Source organism: Alosa pseudoharengus, unplaced genomic scaffold, assembly GCF_046254945.1.
Source record: "Alosa pseudoharengus isolate Yale_2024_CS ecotype anadromous, Long Island Sound unplaced genomic scaffold, YU_APseudo_1.1 YU_APseudo_1.1_scf_24, whole genome shotgun sequence".
NCBI lineage: Eukaryota > Metazoa > Chordata > Actinopteri > Clupeiformes > Clupeidae > Alosa > Alosa pseudoharengus.
In genome coordinates this window covers 4816483-4834241 of record NW_027468689.1, presented here as the reverse complement: position 1 = coordinate 4834241, position 17759 = coordinate 4816483, and the positions used below count along the sequence as shown (strand labels likewise).

Here is a 17759-nt window from a genome sequence, read left to right as displayed (position 1 = left end):
CAAAACTCAATGCCTTATGCCCAAGCATAAGCATTCCAATATAGAATGTTCCTGAGCAAATGACACTTGGCACAGCAAAATATGTGGAATGTTACCGTCATTCCATGTGAAATCAACCGGTGCCTCCAACTCAATCCCCTCACATTTTCTTTATTCTCTGATATTGTTCTTCTCAAAGTAAGGTCTGTGAAGTTATAGTTTTGATTATTTCTGTTTGAATGTTACTTATCAGAGAATTAGTTTTGCTATGTAAACAGTTCCCAGCAGTGGTTCTTATATTCTTGTATCCATATTGTTCCTCCGAAAGTGGATGCTCTGTTTATGCAAATTCAAATCTCTACCTGTGCAGTGAGGCGCTTGAAGATATTGTGTGTGGGCTTACCCGTGATAGGACACTTTGCAGCCTTCTCTTGCCACAGGAGGATGAGTGTTAGTTATCCTTTGGAAAATAATAAATCAGACTGTCAAAGGCTGCCATTGATTTTAATGCCTTTGCTGTTGACATAGCCTAGCTATTAGAGAAGACCTTTTCCACCTCTGCCACCAATGCCTATCTCGCAACATTTTCCAAAGTGGAACAAATTTTGGCTGGTTGGAGAGGGAGTCATGAGACTTGCCCAATGTTTTTGGGGGGTCACCAGAGAGAAAGTTTGAAGTTGTAAAGTTGCTTTAAAGTGTGATCCATGTGTCAGACACCTGACATCGGTGGCCACACCAGTCAAATGACGATTTGGCGATATGCAAATTGGTTTGGGTCTAAGGATGGAGTGACCAGATAGTTTAAATAGTCAGGGTTTAGGCATCCTTCGAGGTTGACGAGAGATGGCATTGGTCATCCCATCTTACGTGGACCACACATACCGATTCATCCAGAGCAGATAGCATAGCCTACTGACGCAGGGGGTGCACCCATGCAGAACCACTTTATTCCCTCTTATCTCTAAACACACAATCAGTCACACACAGATATACTCAGGGACAGTACAGGGACAGAATGAAATAAAAACAGTCATCTCGCATGTGGAAGAACATGTAACAGAAACGTCAGGACATAAACTACTTAAACTTGTTTTTATAAACTACGGTATAAGTTCTGATTCCAATACTCTCACTATGTCCCTCCTGAAAGAACAGCAGGAGCAGTGCAAGAGGAACCGCGAACAGCAGCACCTCGGATCACGAGACGAGCGTGCTGACAGTTGAGCTAAAAGCCCAGGCTACTAGCTCGCATGCCAGCAGCACTCTTGAGGTGTTGGGGAGTGAGGTTTACCAATGTTCCACAAGCACAGCTAGGCTAGCTGGCATCCGTTACATGAACATAATGATTCCCAGCCTCCCATATCTCATGCATCCCCGATTCATCGCATAGCTACACTATTTACAGGTGCTCTCGTGATTTACGTTTATTTGGCCGTCATTGTGTAGTACCTCACTGCCCTTAAAACTTTGGCTTGGACAGCTCCCTGAAAGTCCTGTTCTTTAAGTTTATACTTTGCACCAACCAAGTACCAGATAATAAAGAATAAAAGCACAAGGGACAAATTAAAATAGAAATATATAAAAATGTAAATATTAGAATATAAAATAAATTAAGTTTCCAGACATAAAAAGCCACAAAACAGGGAGCAGGACATCCAGGGGATGTTTGATGCGCCTGGGGACATTGAGAGTGGTGTGTTTAGGGCTTGATTTGTGCCAGAACACTTTGGGAATCCTCCGCTCTGTCACACCAATACACTTAAAGAACGGGATTTTTGAGACCCCTTATGCAATCCTGGACCTATAGCTGGATAAAAACAACAACATTCATCTTACTTGTAATGTTATCTGTGTAGCAGGTAGACCTTCTCTGCCTGCTATTTCCAATAGCACCTGCCAGTGCTAATGAAGGGGGTGGGGCATAGGCAATTAATCAATCTGGCACCAGTGGAGCGCTACTTAAGAGGGGCAGCAGCCAGTAGCAATGTAGACTCCACTGCTGTAACCCCTGTCTGCTACCGTCAGGTATGCTGTCTCCCTGTACATTTGTGGTTTTCTGTTATGTATATTGTGGTGTTTTCATTGTTTAATCTTCTGTGTTGTGTTCTTTTAGGCAGCACAATCATGCTGGTGGGATAACATGGGTTGTGCTGCTGTCTTGTCTTGTCTTGGTTTTGCTTTGGTTATTCGTTACGTTTGGTTTTTGTTTTGCTTGTCTTGTCCTTTTGTTTGTGTAATTTTTGTGTTTATTTAGTAGGGAGGTGGATTTCCTGGAATTCATGTCTCCCCTGTGTATTTTCGAACCTGTAAGAGCTGTCTCGGTTTAGAGATACGATCTCTTAAAGATTCACTGATGCATTAGGCCTCAGGGTGGCGTAGTCAGGCTACTGTGATTGGCCCCTTGGCCCTTCCTATGTACCACCCTGTTACATCTGTAAAATTAACTTAAACTTCCTCTAGTCACTCACTCTAACTAGTGAATGTAATCATTGTAATGATTCCCTAATAGTTGACATAACTGTGGTTAAACTGAGTGATGGTGCTCAACTGCACTTATTACACAGACTATTTTTATGAATATATGCAAAAAATCGAAAGAATGTTTTCTTTTTTTTACATAAAACATTTTTTAATTACAGCAGGAGCACCAATTTTTTGATAATAAAAATGATGATATAACTATCTAATAACAATTTCAAAGAGCTGTCATCACACAATCAGATGTACTCACAATATTGCTGTTTTGGTTGCTATTGCATGTGACCGCTCTCTAAGGCAGATATTCATGCATATTTACCACAAAGCAAGGCACATTAATGAACAGCGATAAAATGATAGTAGGCTACTGATTACTACGCTCACATATAATCACAGCTGTCTAAACTCTTTAAACTGCCAGACTTTGCCCTAAGGCAACAGAACAGTATTTACATTATTGGATTGTAACTTTTTTGTCCTCTCCACCCCTGTCCACGAGCCATCTCCCTGTAGCTCCTCCCCCTTGTTTCTCCTTCTCTCTCCTTGTCAGTCATTTTTGCGAAGCAGGTCATCGACCTCGTCCAGTATCTGATTTTTCACAGTATGATCCAGGACAGAACTCAAGTGTTTTTTAGAGGACTGACCATGTTACTGGTCTTTTTGACCTTTTCCTTCTTCCTGCTGCTCCACCAGACTTCTGCAGATGGTATGTTTTTCCTTTGCTGTGTTCATCAGTGGAGCGATAAGCAAAACAAAGAAGTTGATGTTTTCAGTCAAATAAGTTATGAAGGATTTAGCTCCTTGCTGCTGTTGCTAAGTGTTGGTCCTTAAATACGTCTCAAACTATTTCCGAAAATGGGAATTATATGCATACATATTTTATATCAATGTCATAGTTAAATTTCATTGATGACCGTTGTAATTATTGTGACTGTGATATTTCTTCTGGTAAAGACAAGCTTAATTAAGTCATGAAAATACATACTTAAAGTTGTATCTATTAGAAAGGCATCATTGGGGATGCTATAGATTTATTTGTGTATGAGAAATGTTAACACTTTCCCCATAAGAAGCATCAGAATAATGTTAGTTCTATCCTCAAATGAACAGCTCCAATAGGGAGGGAAATCAAAAATGTATGCCCCTAGTGGTTGCATTCAAGAACTACGGAGCCCCAAAAAGGTCAAGTTAAAACTAGATGTACCGCATAGCGGTACAAAATATGACCGCCGCTCAGTCCTGTACATCCGTTTCGCGAAAATAGATCACACTTCAATTTGTCTCCATATTTTACTCCATCCCCCACTCTTGAAACTTTTGTGTATGCTTGTTTGGCATGCCTGAGTGTGTGTGTGTGTGTGTGTGTGTGTGCGGCTGCACAGAAAGTAGCCTACTGGTGCTGAAAAGGTAAATAGATTGTAGAATAGCCAAAGAAGATGTAGCATTGTTATAAAACCTTTAAAATCTCTAAACAATCACAAGTAGGGCAGTTCATCACAGTTCATCCATTGCAACTGGATTGATGAAAGGTCACTTACACCTGTAGGCTACATTGTATTTGGGAAAAGCAAAAGGTATCAGCATAATGTTATATTTATTTATTTATTTATTTATTTATTTATTTATAAATTAATAAACAAAAACATCTCTGTCAGTTCCATGCCGTTTTCAACAGCTATCAAAAACAAAGGTAATTTTTGGATGGATGGATTTTTTTTAAATAAAATCTTATGTAGAAGAAGAAACAGTCATCTTTAGTTCATGTAATACTTTATTGTCAATGCACAAATTAAGTAACAGTAGTCTGAAACGTTATTGTTAATGCACAAATTAAGTAACAGTAGTCTGAAACGAAATGCTGTTTTACATCTAACCAGTGGTGCAAATAACTGACATGTCCAAATGGGCCTTGATGAAATGCGTCGCTAGACTGTTCATACACATTTTAACGGGCCAAAGTTGAAGAGCTGTTGTCCGTTATTGTGCGTGCAAATATAGGCTGATTCATGTTCCCTTGCATTGTGTAACTGAGGTCCATGGCTAGTCTGGCTTTCACCAGACCAAGTTCAATCTTTTAAGAAATCAAAATATAAATAGCGGGCAGATCAGGCTGGGTTCACCCAGCCTAGTCCATAGACACCTGATATTGTTTAATTTTCCGATTGAGATATCCACGCTCTGGCTATTCTAAATGCATCAGGGAGTTATGACAAAACTGTAACTAACAAACTAGATCCTAATAGAAAGCGGTTAGCTTCCCTAAGCTACAGGTAGGCTTATAAGGTAGGCCTATTTACAACATAAATTGTCAATAGGCTATGCTGGCGACACAAATAAAATCTCCTTTGGAAACCAATGGCTTACGCCTTACAGTATCAAGCGGACTTAAACTGCCATATCGTGGCAAAGTTGTAATAAAATTCACGCAGCTCCATGAGTCAAGGAAAGCGCAAATGAAGTAGCCACTTCTAAATGGGACCCACTACACAGTAGCTTAGGGTGTGTTGCTAAAGCAGCCATAATGAAATGAAGGTGTCATTGTTTGGATACTTCACACACACATGCTTTTTAATTTCACAGACTACAACTACCAAGCTGGAATCAAAGCACATCGATTCCCCTCTCACACCCTGCACGCACTTAAAATAAAATAAACAGGCGTCTCAGTCTCACGCATGTAGCCTATAGGGAAAACTGTATCAGACCGGTGTAACGTTGGTAAATCTTCCATTGCACAGAATGATTTTTGTAGCACGTGCAACAAATGACAGTCGAAAGATACAATTACAGTGCTGCTATCAATTTGCTTGGTATAACCGCATTTATAGTTTTCTACAAATGCAATCAATCAAATTGGCCTCCATCACTCAACCAACGCTAACGGTAACATTACCTAGGTCCTTATTGATATTATAAGATTAACGTACCTGCAGTAAAAACCAAGCATGTCCGATAAACATCCTCAGATTTATTTCGGCTTCAAGAAGAAATGGGAATTACATTTCATGTGAACATCCTATCCTTATTAGACGTTCTCTGCGGTAGTCCTTGTAGGAAGCGTCCATTGTTTTTCCAACCCACTTTTAACTTCCAACAAAATTACGTCTCACTGCAACGATGCGCCATCTAGTGGACAAACGACTACTTATCGCCAATACTGGAAATGCAGCCATGATGATGATGATGATGATTATTTATTTTGGCTTTCTTTTAATCCTACTGAATTTGTAATTATGTATCGGCCGTTCTAATACCGATAGTATGTGGGTGCCTGTGTGTGTGTGCATGTGTATATGTGTGCACCGCCATCTACAGGCCAATGAGTGTACAGTCACTAAATGTACACATAACCCAATTTTTTTAGACCCCTACATTTTATGACACATAAAATTTGGTGCAGTTCTGAACATCTTAACTGAAGATAGGGGTGATTAAAGCAGAATAATATTGCATTTTCATTTTTTACCGGGGGGGGGGGGTGCAAATCACAAATGAGGGATTATGGGCCAGATTGATGTGGGCCCTTGAGACCAACATACCATAAATGATTCTTCATCCTCAGTGCCACGGTTCAGGTAGTTATTTAGGAAAAACTGCTTTTTTTGCGGTTCGGGGGGCCCAGCACGGGGGGGGGGAGTGGCCCCCGGGGACGAAACGAAATTTTTCCGAAAAAGTCTGGTGGGGCTACATACCCACCAAATTTCATGTGCCCTGGTGGTTCGGTGTCCCGGGTATCGTTGACCAAAAATTCAGGAAGTAGAAAACTTTGACAATCCCTATATGACCGCTTCGCTAGCTTCGCTAGCGGCGGTCATAAAATAACTGACGTTGTGGGCATGTTAAGGTAGAATTTTGCATACATTATAAACATTGTGGGCTCAATTTACTAAAACTAAAACTTGGGGCACATTTATGAAGCAGTGGGCACATTTTAATAAATTAAGCTTACAGTGTCCTAAAGGTCATAAATCGTGTACACAATACTCTTATTTTGTAAGCAAGTTAAAGTAAATTGCATGCACATTATATCATGAGCTCAATTTACTAAAACGTGTGCATAGGTAATAAATTGTGCGTAGGTTGTAGTAAATTGAGGGAGCAAAAATCATAAATTGTGTGGACGATACAATCTTTTTTCGTATTAGAAAACCATGGTGTATTATATGTTTTGGTAGGTCCAACAATTTTACCCAAACAAAACAAGATTATGCAGAAACTACTGTATACCGTCTTGATGAACAGTTATAAAGGGGCAGAGAAAACTTTTTAGACTTGATGACACAGCTTGTGCTGCTGAGAGACATATCTGCAGGGGTGAAAGTAGTTTTTATTTCTTGGTGGTACTATGATATAGAGTTATAATGCACGCGCGCACCAAAAATTTCACTTAGTCTAATTATTTATTATTTGTTTATTTACTGTATTATAGTCTACTTATCAAGCATTCACAAGGACTTCTTATTACTCTAGTATCACTCTTTAACCCACCTGTATCTGTTTTTGATTATGAATAAATTGCAAACACTTAATTTCAACATTTATTTATTTATGTTTTAGCTGAATAGTTGAAACAGAACAGAAAAGGTAAAACACTTAAAAAAAATTCCAAAGAGGCTTGAAGTAGCTGTCCTCATCTGCTTGACGACTAGCCATGCCTTGGGTTGAATGAGCAGCTCTCCTTCCTTTGCCAAGCCAAGTCTTCACATAAGGAAGGGCATCCCACTGCTTTCTGTTTCATTGCTATGGTCTTTTTTAAAAACATATCATATTTTTTTCTCTGCATTTTCTTTGTATAGTTTCTACTTGTCCTCTCTACTTGAATCTCTCTCGAAGCGTTGTGGTTTTCTGTTGGTATGTTTGGATTATTTTTTCCCACGGACGTGATGGGATGTTTGAATAAGTGCGTGCGTTCTTTGTGTTCTCAGTGCACGTGTGTTTTCAGTGCTTTGGTAGCCTAGTTTACTCTGCTCACTCCCACTTCCAGTCGTTTTTTTATATAGGCTACTGTATATCATGAAGCACGTTTCTTTGAGTCATCATGCCTTTTTATTTGGGAGACTGCAACATACTTCTGTCCGCTAAAACACTTTCATTATTGCTGCACAAGATCTGGTTAAGCCGTACATGTCTCGTGTCTCTCCAGCGAAACATTGCACACATAAAACCAGAATAGGCTATTGAAACATCAACATATTTTTCTTTAGCCTGTATGTTTTTTTTATTTGGGAGACTTTCCAAGAAACGTCCATCTGCTAAAACACTTTGAATACCAGTGCACGTTGGCGCAATTACTGTAGGCTACTGTAGCCTACGTGCGATATATCTTGCTCGTTGTCTGTCCAGCTGCATGGGAGGTTTAGACACAATTCAGATACAGTTCAGAACGATGTATATTAAATATATTTTGGGGGAAACGTGTTGCTTCTGGTAATTTGACGTTAGCAGTTGTGTTGTCATGCTGAAAGTGCAATATTTTTCAGAGACAGTATAGTTTTCTTTCCGGTACGGCGTACCCTCTCCGAATATTTTAGTGGTACCCTGTACCGACCAGTACCGGCTTACTTTCACCCCTGCATATCTGCAACAGCAAAGGAGTATACTTGACCCGGATGGCCACAGCCGTATCCTCGGAAGCCTCTACTCAGACCTTTATAAAGCGGATATTATCTGTGCACGTCAAGATCTAGACACAAACTTAGAAGTGGGGAGGCAGATAAGTAGATCAGTATAGAGAGCCATAAGGACCAAAACTAGCATAAACTATGTAAATACTTACAGCAAAGTGATATCTGACTGACTGGGTAGATGTGAAACAAGTGGGACCTGTATGGAAGGGAAGGGAATAATGTAAGAAATGTAGAAATAGTCATCTGAGGTGAGATGAGACTGAGGTGAGGTGTTGAGTATGATCTGTATAACTGTCCATCCATGGGGAAAATCCATGGGTGCTGATGATCTCACCTAAGAAAGTGGTGTAGCTGGAAAAATAGAAGGGGTCCAAGTATTGATCCCTGAGGTACCAGTGGTGAAGTCATGAGATTTCCATACCTGTCCTTGCCAAAACACGCTGGATGAACCACGACTATAATTTGGGGCGGTGGTAGTGTAGTGGCTAAGGATGTAGTAGTAGTAGTATGTAGCCTTGAATTTCCCCTTGGGTATCTATCTATCTATCTATTGTAGGTTCAATACCTGGCTTTCACTGTTGTGCCATTGAGCAAGATTATAATGTTGATGATATCAGTATTTTTCTTAATGAAGTTATTGTTGACCCCCCCACCAGTTTTCCTCCAGAGTCGGCATGCCAATCAGGTCCTTAAACGATGGAAGCGAGCCAACAGCCCATTTGAGGAATTCCGGCAGGGCAATATGGAGCGGGAATGTGTTGAGGAGTCTTGTAACTGGGAAGAGGCCAGAGAAATATTTGAGAATAATGAGAAAACGGTGAGAGAATGGTTTAACCTCCCTCGTTTGTTCTTGCAGGTTATGCTTTTCTCATAATTTCAGTCAGTCTGGCAATTCTTGACCGTATATTGGCCCGAATATAAGACGAACCCCCTTTTCAGGACTTAGGGGTTCTGTAGATTTTTCCCAAAGGGGACATGAGCAAAAACAAAATCAAAGTTTAGTTATGTGCTCAGGCGAAACTATCATGTGCGCATTTAAAAAGGTTTTGTGTGAGCACCTGAAAGTTTCGCGTGAGCACATGAAAAGTAAGCTATTGATGCTTTGCAGGTTTTACATGGAAGACCAATGGGCATTATTAGTCTATAAAGACTTAGTTTGTAAGTCAACATTATATTATACAGCATCATATAGGCTATCAAGTTAAAGCGAATTTAAGGGCTCTACCTAAGAGTCATGAAAAATATCGATTCCTGCGCCGACAACGTGAGCGCTTTGAAGTATTTTGCGTCATTGTGAACATGCTCCTACTACGTCCTACTGGTTAGGGCTTTGGGTTGCAGGTTCTTTCCCCGACCAGTAGGAAAAATGTGGGTGGGGGAAGAGGTTGAACACTGCTCTCCCATGCCACAGCTGAAGTACCCTTGAGTAAGGCACCTTACCCCTCACTGCTCCCTGAGCGCCGCTGTAGCAGGCAGCTCACTGCTCCAGGTTAGTGTGTGCTTCACCTCACTGTGTGCTCTGTGTGCTTCGCTAATTATAAGTATATATACTCTTTTGATCCCGTGAGGGAAATTTGGTCTCTGCAGTTATCCCAATCTGTGAATTAGTGAAACACACTCAGCACACAGTGAACACACAGTGAGGTGAAGCACACACAAATCCCGACGCAGTGAGCTGTCTGCTACAGCGGCGCTCGGGGAGCAGTGAGGGGTTAGGTGCCTTACTCAAGGGCACTTTAGCCGTTCCTACTGGTCAGGGTTCGAACTGGCAACCCTCCGGTTACAAGTCCGAAGCGCTAACCAGTAGCCCACGGCTGCCCCCCTAATTCACGGATTTGAATAAATGCAGAGACCAACTTTCCCTTACGGGATCAAAAGAGTATATATACTATACTATTATATATAGAATGCAGCCACCTGCCACAGTCAGCAACGAGCTCTGGTTCATTAGAAAGGATGTCGGTTGTCTGTGTTTATGAACAATTTGTTATGAGAGTCTTTGTACCACATATATTTAGACCCTTTAGCAAACATCCTCTTTCCTTATGTTTAATACATTCATTCTCCTTGCATTTTTGTGTACTTACTCGACCTATATCCTAACCTGACTCTCGCCAGATGAATTTTGTTCTGCCTAGCTCCGCCTAGCTCCGCTCACATCCCTCTGGGATCGCTTCGGTTGAGAGTTATTTCGGCACCAGATTTTATGGTAGAGCCAATCAGGATGCGGAGCGGGAGTTTCATAGATGTGACGTAGCGTAGAAGCGACTGAGACCGTTCTCAGCGTCACGGGTTGGCTTCGATGTGAGTGGTTGAAGTAGCACGTCAATAGATGACGGACAAGTGCCTTATCCAATCATATGCAAGGATTTTTGATAAGGCCCAGCCCTCTGAAACACCTCTCCAATGAATCGATCCCAGATGGATGAGTGGAGCTAGGCGGAACAAAATTCATCTGGCGAGAGTCAGGTTACCTATATCCATGGAGATGTTTGCAACTGTTCATAAATTAAAGTAATTGCCCGATCTAAACCGGTGTATCCCATGCGACAGAACAGATTGCAAGACTTCACAATTTGTTTAAATGTTATATGGGAACAATATAATGGTGACGTTTTGCGTGCTCACACGAGAAAGTTTTGCGTGAGCACCTGAAACTTTCATGTGCGCACACAAAAGTTTTGCCTTTGCATATGAAAGTTCCGTGTGAGCACATGAAACTAAATTTGTTTTTGTTTTTTTGCTCATGTCCCCTTAGGGGCTCCGTACTACATACCACTGAAAAGACAGTTAGGTTCTCCCTCTCTGAGGGCAAACGCTGGGCACGACTTCTGCGATGCAATGACAGTCCATTGCGCAGCATCATTAAGGTTTGAGCTCTTTAGCGATCTCCAAAGCCTTCAGCTGTATGACAGCTTTGGTAATTAGCTTTCCATTATTACGTTTTTCAGTCACATATTCACACACTCTCCTATCAATCTGTTGGAATCTGCCGCTTTTAGGACCATATGGATTTTGATTATGACTGTTTGCATTTTTAAGACGGTCCTTCCTGGGCTCGCCATCGCATTAATCACCATATGATTTTTAAATTGCCATCCACAGATCCTTCTCAATTGTTGGTCAACTTGACCTACTTTTGAACCACTTTGTTCGAGATGATCTGGACTCTTCATCATTTGCACTTGTGCCACTGTTGTGAAGAAGGATGGTGGCTGCTCATTAAATTCAAAACACTTGTTACTCATTTTTCCTTTTTTGTTAGGCTGCGAATATAAGACGACTTCGTCATATTTTGAAAAAAAAAAAAAAACTCGTCTTATATTCGGACCAATACGGTAATACCTCTGATGTTGATGCACAGAAATGTGTGATTAGTGATCAAAATGACCGATTTGATTTTTTCCTATCAGGATGAGTTCTGGAATGTGTATTTTGGTAAGCTCCTCTTATTTTTAGTTAAGTTTATTGTTGCTTGGTACCGATTTTTCATCTGTAACGGAAATAATTAAAATGATAGATTGCTTAACTGGATGTTATTCCCTGATGTTTTGCCTTCTGTTTACTTGCACTATCACCATGACAGTAGCCATGTTGTGAAATTTGGTACATGTGCAATGATCAGTGAAGATTATCAGTACAGTACATTACGACATTCTCTGGATGTACACAACATTTTGTGAAATTCTGTACAAATGAGTGCTGTAATTTATGGATTTCTGTGTCTCAGGAACTGCTTAAGCTATTAAGCAATTTTTAAAGTTAGTTTGCTCATCTTATAAAGTTTTATTTGGCGCACTCAACAAAATGGCTGCGAATGGCCTATCAAAATTCAGCAGCCAAAACAATTTGTGCCAGAGTCTGTGATGTGAGGTTTGAAAATGTAATAAATTTGACTGGCAGAATTACTGCCACTGTCTTTTGGATGCATGTGTAATTACATCCATAGGGGGTGCTGCAACTGACCCATTTGAGTAACTGCTTGGACCCCGATGATCACCGCTTGTGGATGCATGTGTGCATTACGTCTATCATGTGCATTATATATTTCAGGATTTCTTTTACATTTACACAAACATGCAGACACACATATCTCTCTCACACATACTCTGACTCTTTCTTTCTTTCTTTCTTTCTTTCTCTCTCTCTCACACACACACACACACACACACGCACACTCAAACTAAATGTTGTGATTTTGTTACAGTTCAAGCACTTTTAGCAGTTCAGACTGTGATAATCGAGTAACCAAGGATAGAGAATGTAAGATTGTACAGATGTTTACTGAGAGAAGCAGGATTAGGGCATGGAGAGGACTTGCTCCTTAGTTAGTTATAGAAACAAGTTCAATTTTGTTAGGTTTGTTTTGTTAAATATTGAAATCAGTTTGCACTTGCCTAAAGCAGCTATAATGGACATTTATGTTATTGTTATTGTTGAACCAACGCTTACAAAGGTTCACTGACATGTCGTTTTCATTTCTGTCTGTGGGGTCATACAGATGGAGATGCTTGTACGTCCCAGCCATGTATAAATAACGGCCAGTGCAAAGACGGAATCGGGAAATACAATTGTTTCTGCCCACAAGGATTTCACGGTTACAACTGTGAATTTGGTATGTCAGCATATAGGATACATAACTCTCTGTGATGGTGTATATGACACCAACCTGAGTTAAACTGAGCATAATTCCATAGATATTGTGTTGCCTACTGAGCCTTTAAAGGAACTAGACCACATTTCTTTGGAAATTGTTGCCATTTTCTACATACTTGGAACTATATTCTCATTCAGGCGAAGCACTGCTACTTGGGATTGGCAGAGGTAACAATTGGGCTTTTCAGGTGCTTTGGGCAAATCCCTCCGTCTAAGTTGCAGTGCTTCACCTGAATGAGAATATAGATAAGTATATGTTTAAAAAAAATTGCTGTCTCATTTTACATTGGTATTTGTGCATGTAATTTGTAACCATACAAGACATAACATGTAAAAAGGAAAATGTTGGAGTCCTTTTGTCACTTTTGGGAGCTATATGCTAGTTGGTTCCAACCACCCCAATGAGCTATGCTAAGCTAAGCTAATGGTGGGTGGGTCAGACTGAGTTATTGCACACATAGAGGCGAGAAGGGTATGTATCATCTTATATAACTCTGGGGGAGACGGAGTATAAGCTAATTTCCCAAAATGTTGCCATGTTTATATGGTTGCCAGGGCATACCATATAAACTCAGGTCACTGTTCTTGTTTGGAGAATTTGACTGACTTTTACATCCCGTAGCCATCCCTCAGCTGTGTGAGAATAACAACGGTGGCTGTGACCACTTCTGTCACGTCATAGACGAGAAAATGGGATGCTCATGCGCACAGGGCTACGAGCTGGCTTTAAATGGCAAAAACTGCCATTCTGACGGTAACATTTAGTAATTTTATTTAAAACAAAACTAACACAATTTACACACCAGCTCCATTACTTATTTGAAATATAAATTTTGGTTTGTTACAGATCCTTTTAAATGTGGTGTTGTCCATCCAATGAAGAAGACAAGGACAATCTTTTTTTACATCCCAGATAATGACAACACCACACAGAGCACAAATTCTACAACAACAACAACAACACAACATTACAACACGGCCACAGAGACAGTAGAAAGCATTGCTGATAGTACCATCAGTCCTGACAGCGAATATAGCATGGTTGATGTGAACGAGGATGACTTCCTTCCTGAATCCGCTGGGACAACACGGGTTGTTGGAGGACAAGAGTGTCCTCCAGGGGAGTGTCCCTGGCAGGTGGAGATAAGAGTGCACAACAGCAGAAAACACACACGCGCACACACACACGCGCACACACACATATGCATATACACACACACACACACACACACACACGTATACACACACATGTGGGATAAATCCAGAGCCGGACAGTAACGGAGTATATTTACTCGAGTACAGTACTTGAGTACAATTTTGAGGGATCTGTACTTTACTCGAGTATCATTTTTGGGGAGTACTCATGACTTTACTCAAGTACATTTGAGAGGCAATTATTGTACTCTTTACTCCACTACATTTCTATCCATAACCGTGAGTACCCATTACTTCTTCTAAAAAAAAAAGGAAAAAAGAAAAATCTCGGAAACCCTCAATTTGTTGTTTCCCTCTCAAACGTGATTGGATTGTGCAGGCGCCACTGATTGGGACAGCCTATCAGCAATCACCTTCAGCTTTCCGCCTAAGTCAACTCCATGGTCAGATTTAGATAAGAGACGAAACCATGGACGAAATAATGGATGAAGATACAGCAGGTCCATCCCGGGAATGTGCCAACCTGTGGCCCCACCTCGCCAGACTATTTAAATTTAATGATAGTTTTCGCTTCAAGTGTTTCAATTACAAAGTAGTGTTTTGTATTTTAAATACGTATTTTAAATACATATATTAGAAATACTGCCCATTCCTGGCAACATGGTAAAAAGATGAAAATGACCTTATTTTACTTTCAATTCCTTTTACATTCTCCAAGGTATTAACATTTTTCATAACTCCATGTAGGACGTTTCTGTACATAAATGTAAGCACTGTGGCAGTAGTAATGCAATATTTAGAAAATGTACGCTACTCTTGAACTCTTGATACTCAAGTACTTTTAAAAACAAGTATTTCAGTACTTTTACTTAAGTAGACATCTTTTACTTGTACTTGAGTAAAATTTAGCAAAGGGTAACTGTACTTTTACTCAAGTAATGAAGCTGTGTACTCTGTCCGCCTCTGGATAAATGCAGAGACCGAATTCCTTGTATACGCAAGTATACTTGGCTGAAAAACCTGATTTACATTTACACACACACACACACACACACACACACACATGCGCATACACACGCATACACACACACACACGCATACACACACACATGCGCATACACACACACACACACACACACACGCATACACACACACATGCGCATACACACACACACACACACACACACACATATACACACACACAAACACATAACTCCACCATATCTCACCAACTGAAAATGCATTTCTTCAGTATACAACATTTGCTGCATTGAACTTTGTATCTGTAGGTGTGTGTGTGTGTGTGTGTGTGTGTGTGTGTGTGTTGCACTCAGTACAATTTGTACATATGCCCCTCGATCTATAAATCTACAAATCATATCTTTCTCCCTCATCGTCAGGCTCTTCTAATGGATGAAGAAGGGACAGGTTTCTGTGGAGGAACCATCCTGAATGAGTATTTCATCCTCTCTGCAGCCCATTGTATGAACCAGTCCAAAGTCACAACAATAGTTCTTGGTGAGTAATCTATTTCAGTGTGTTAAAACGAAGACAGACTGCGGCACGCCTATTCAGCTTGCAGTCTTTACTAGTATAGTATAGTATAGTATGTATTAGTGTATATATATACTCTTTTGATCCCGTGAGGGAAATTTGGTCTCTGCATTTATCCCAATCTGTGAAGTAGTGAAACACAGCACACAGTGAACACACAGTGAGGTGAAGCACACACTAATCCCGGCGCAGTGAGCTGCCTGCAACAACAGCGGCGCTTGGGGAGCAGTGAGGGGTTAGGTGCCTTGCTAAAGGGCACTTCAGCCATGCCTACTGGTCGGGGTTCGAACCGGCAACCCTCCGGTTACAAGTCCGAAGCACTAACCAGTAGGCCACGGCTGCCCCAGGTCATTATGCGGCTCTTTACTAGTGTAAACAAAAAACAGTTACACTTTACTTGAAGGTATCTACAGAAGAGTGACAAACATTATAAACATATTATTATAAAATACTAGCCTTATCGATATCAATTGATGTTTAATTCATGTTCATTCATTCAGAGTTATGTGTGAAATGTTTCTCAGGTGAGTTCAACACCAACAAGGCAGAAGGCAGGGAAGCCACACATGCGGTGGAGCTCTACGTCACACACACTAACTACGTCCCTGAGACCTACCACAACGACATTGCTCTCATCAAACTGAAAACACCTATAAAGTTCACCAAGTACATTTTACCCGCTTGTCTACCAGACCGCGATTTTGCAGAGCGAGTGTTGATGCATCAACCGGATGGCATGATAAGTGGCTTTGGGCGCGTTAGTGAGCGTGGTCCGCAGGCTACTCTGTTGCAGAAGCTGACAGTGCCCTATGTGGACCGTGCAACTTGCATGGAGTCCAGCACTTTTAAAATCTCCAAGCACATGTTCTGTGCTGGATTTGACAAGGAAAGCAAGGACGCCTGCCAGGGTGACAGTGGCGGCCCTCACGTAACACGGTTCAAGGATACCTGGTTTGTGACCGGTGTAGTGAGCTGGGGAGAGGGTTGTGCTCGTGAGGGAAAGTACGGGGTGTACACACAGGTGTCAAAGTACATCAGGTGGTTGAACCAGCTGATGAGCCGCATAATGAACTTAAAGAAAAGGAGGAAAAGAGATGCATTGTACAATGTCACATACGTCTGAGAGTGTGTAATGGAAAAAAATACAGACTGAGACGAAAAGGGAGATGTGTCACGGTTCATGACATGATGGCAATGATGTTTGTGAGATTAAGTTGAATAAAATAAATCTTGAGTCACTTTTTTTGCTGTTCTGTGGTCAATTCTGCCTGTTATCCAACAATGCACATGTGAAATAAAGTTTACAGAGGCCTTGCAGACACTGGTGCAATGCTGCTGAGGAGAAAACAAATTAGGTCCACAGCCATTGCACGGCCTCCTCTCAGAATTTTTGTTGAGCATTTGACCACTCTGAACTGTGGAGAAAAAAACCATGAGGTTGTCTAGATGTTTTACCTCCAAAAACGTCTCGAGGGAACCAGGGGTTGTCTTCACACCAATCAAGTCAGAAATACCGGTACATAAAAAGTCAAAAATAGTCACACCAGGATCACGATGAAGTATTAAACTGTATCCATTACATTTAGTCAGTGATCTGCCTTTGTCAATGTGTTTTAAAGGCACCCTTAACATAACGTTTCCAAAATCATTTTGATGGTGCATAACCTCATGACATGACAAATGGCACTTCTGCCATTGTCCAAAAGGCCCTCTATAGACCCTCACTGCTGCCGCCATATGTTGCCATTCTGAACGGGCACTGCACTAGTATTATAAATGAGGCTCCAGGAAGGAGTGGTGGTCTACTTGGATGATATTCTAGTGGGCGAGAGGAAGCGTGTGGAGGGACTCAAAGGTGCCCTGGGGGTCCTGTAGAGTGCAGATGTAAGCATTGCCTGCGCCATCACAGGCTCAGTCCCTGCCTCAGTCATTGCAAGCGCATTGAGAGAAAAAAAATAATACCAACAACTGCAGTGGGTGTGTAGTTAATAAACATATGAACATATTTGATTTACCGTGGTTGTTATTGTACACCAATCATGTGTGGCTATTTTTTCATATCTAGTCATGTACCTGCTTATTTGGATCTGACTAACTTTGATGACACAATTGTTTCAAAAATATAATCATTTATATTTTGTGCATTTCCCAGTGGCAATATTTGATGAAATGTTTCAGCCATAAAGGCTGAAAAAGGGGGACTGAGAGAAAGTGGAATAGAACATTATTTCCAATATTCCAATATATGGTTTAATGTTCTGCATATTGTCCAGTATTCCAATATGTGGTTTAATGTTCTGCATTTCTCAT

The 17759-nt window shown here is 40.9% G+C and overlaps 1 protein-coding gene across 1 annotated transcript; it reads left to right on the top strand.

Moving 5' to 3' along the window:
• Positions 1-3069: 3069 nt before the first annotated feature.
• f10 (coagulation factor X) lies at positions 3070-16572 on the top strand. Its single transcript, XM_076303791.1, has 8 exons — positions 3070-3163; positions 8741-8901; positions 11498-11522; positions 12586-12699; positions 13363-13494; positions 13588-13877; positions 15296-15413; positions 15974-16572. Exons 1-8 carry the CDS (start codon positions 3103-3105, stop codon positions 16570-16572), a joined length of 1500 nt encoding a protein of 499 aa, XP_076159906.1. The 5' UTR covers positions 3070-3102.
• Positions 16573-17759: the final 1187 nt, after the last annotated feature.

Coding starts and splice junctions, on each gene's coding strand:
- f10 (XM_076303791.1), top strand. CDS start 3,103: ATGTTACTGGTCTTTTTGACCTTTTCCTTCTTCCTGCTGCTCCACCAG. Junction 3,164..8,740: donor CCACCAGACTTCTGCAGATG/GTATGTTTTTCC, acceptor CCCCCCCACCAG/TTTTCCTCCAGAGTCGGCAT. Junction 11,523..12,585: donor GTTCTGGAATGTGTATTTTG/GTAAGCTCCTCT, acceptor GGGGTCATACAG/ATGGAGATGCTTGTACGTCC.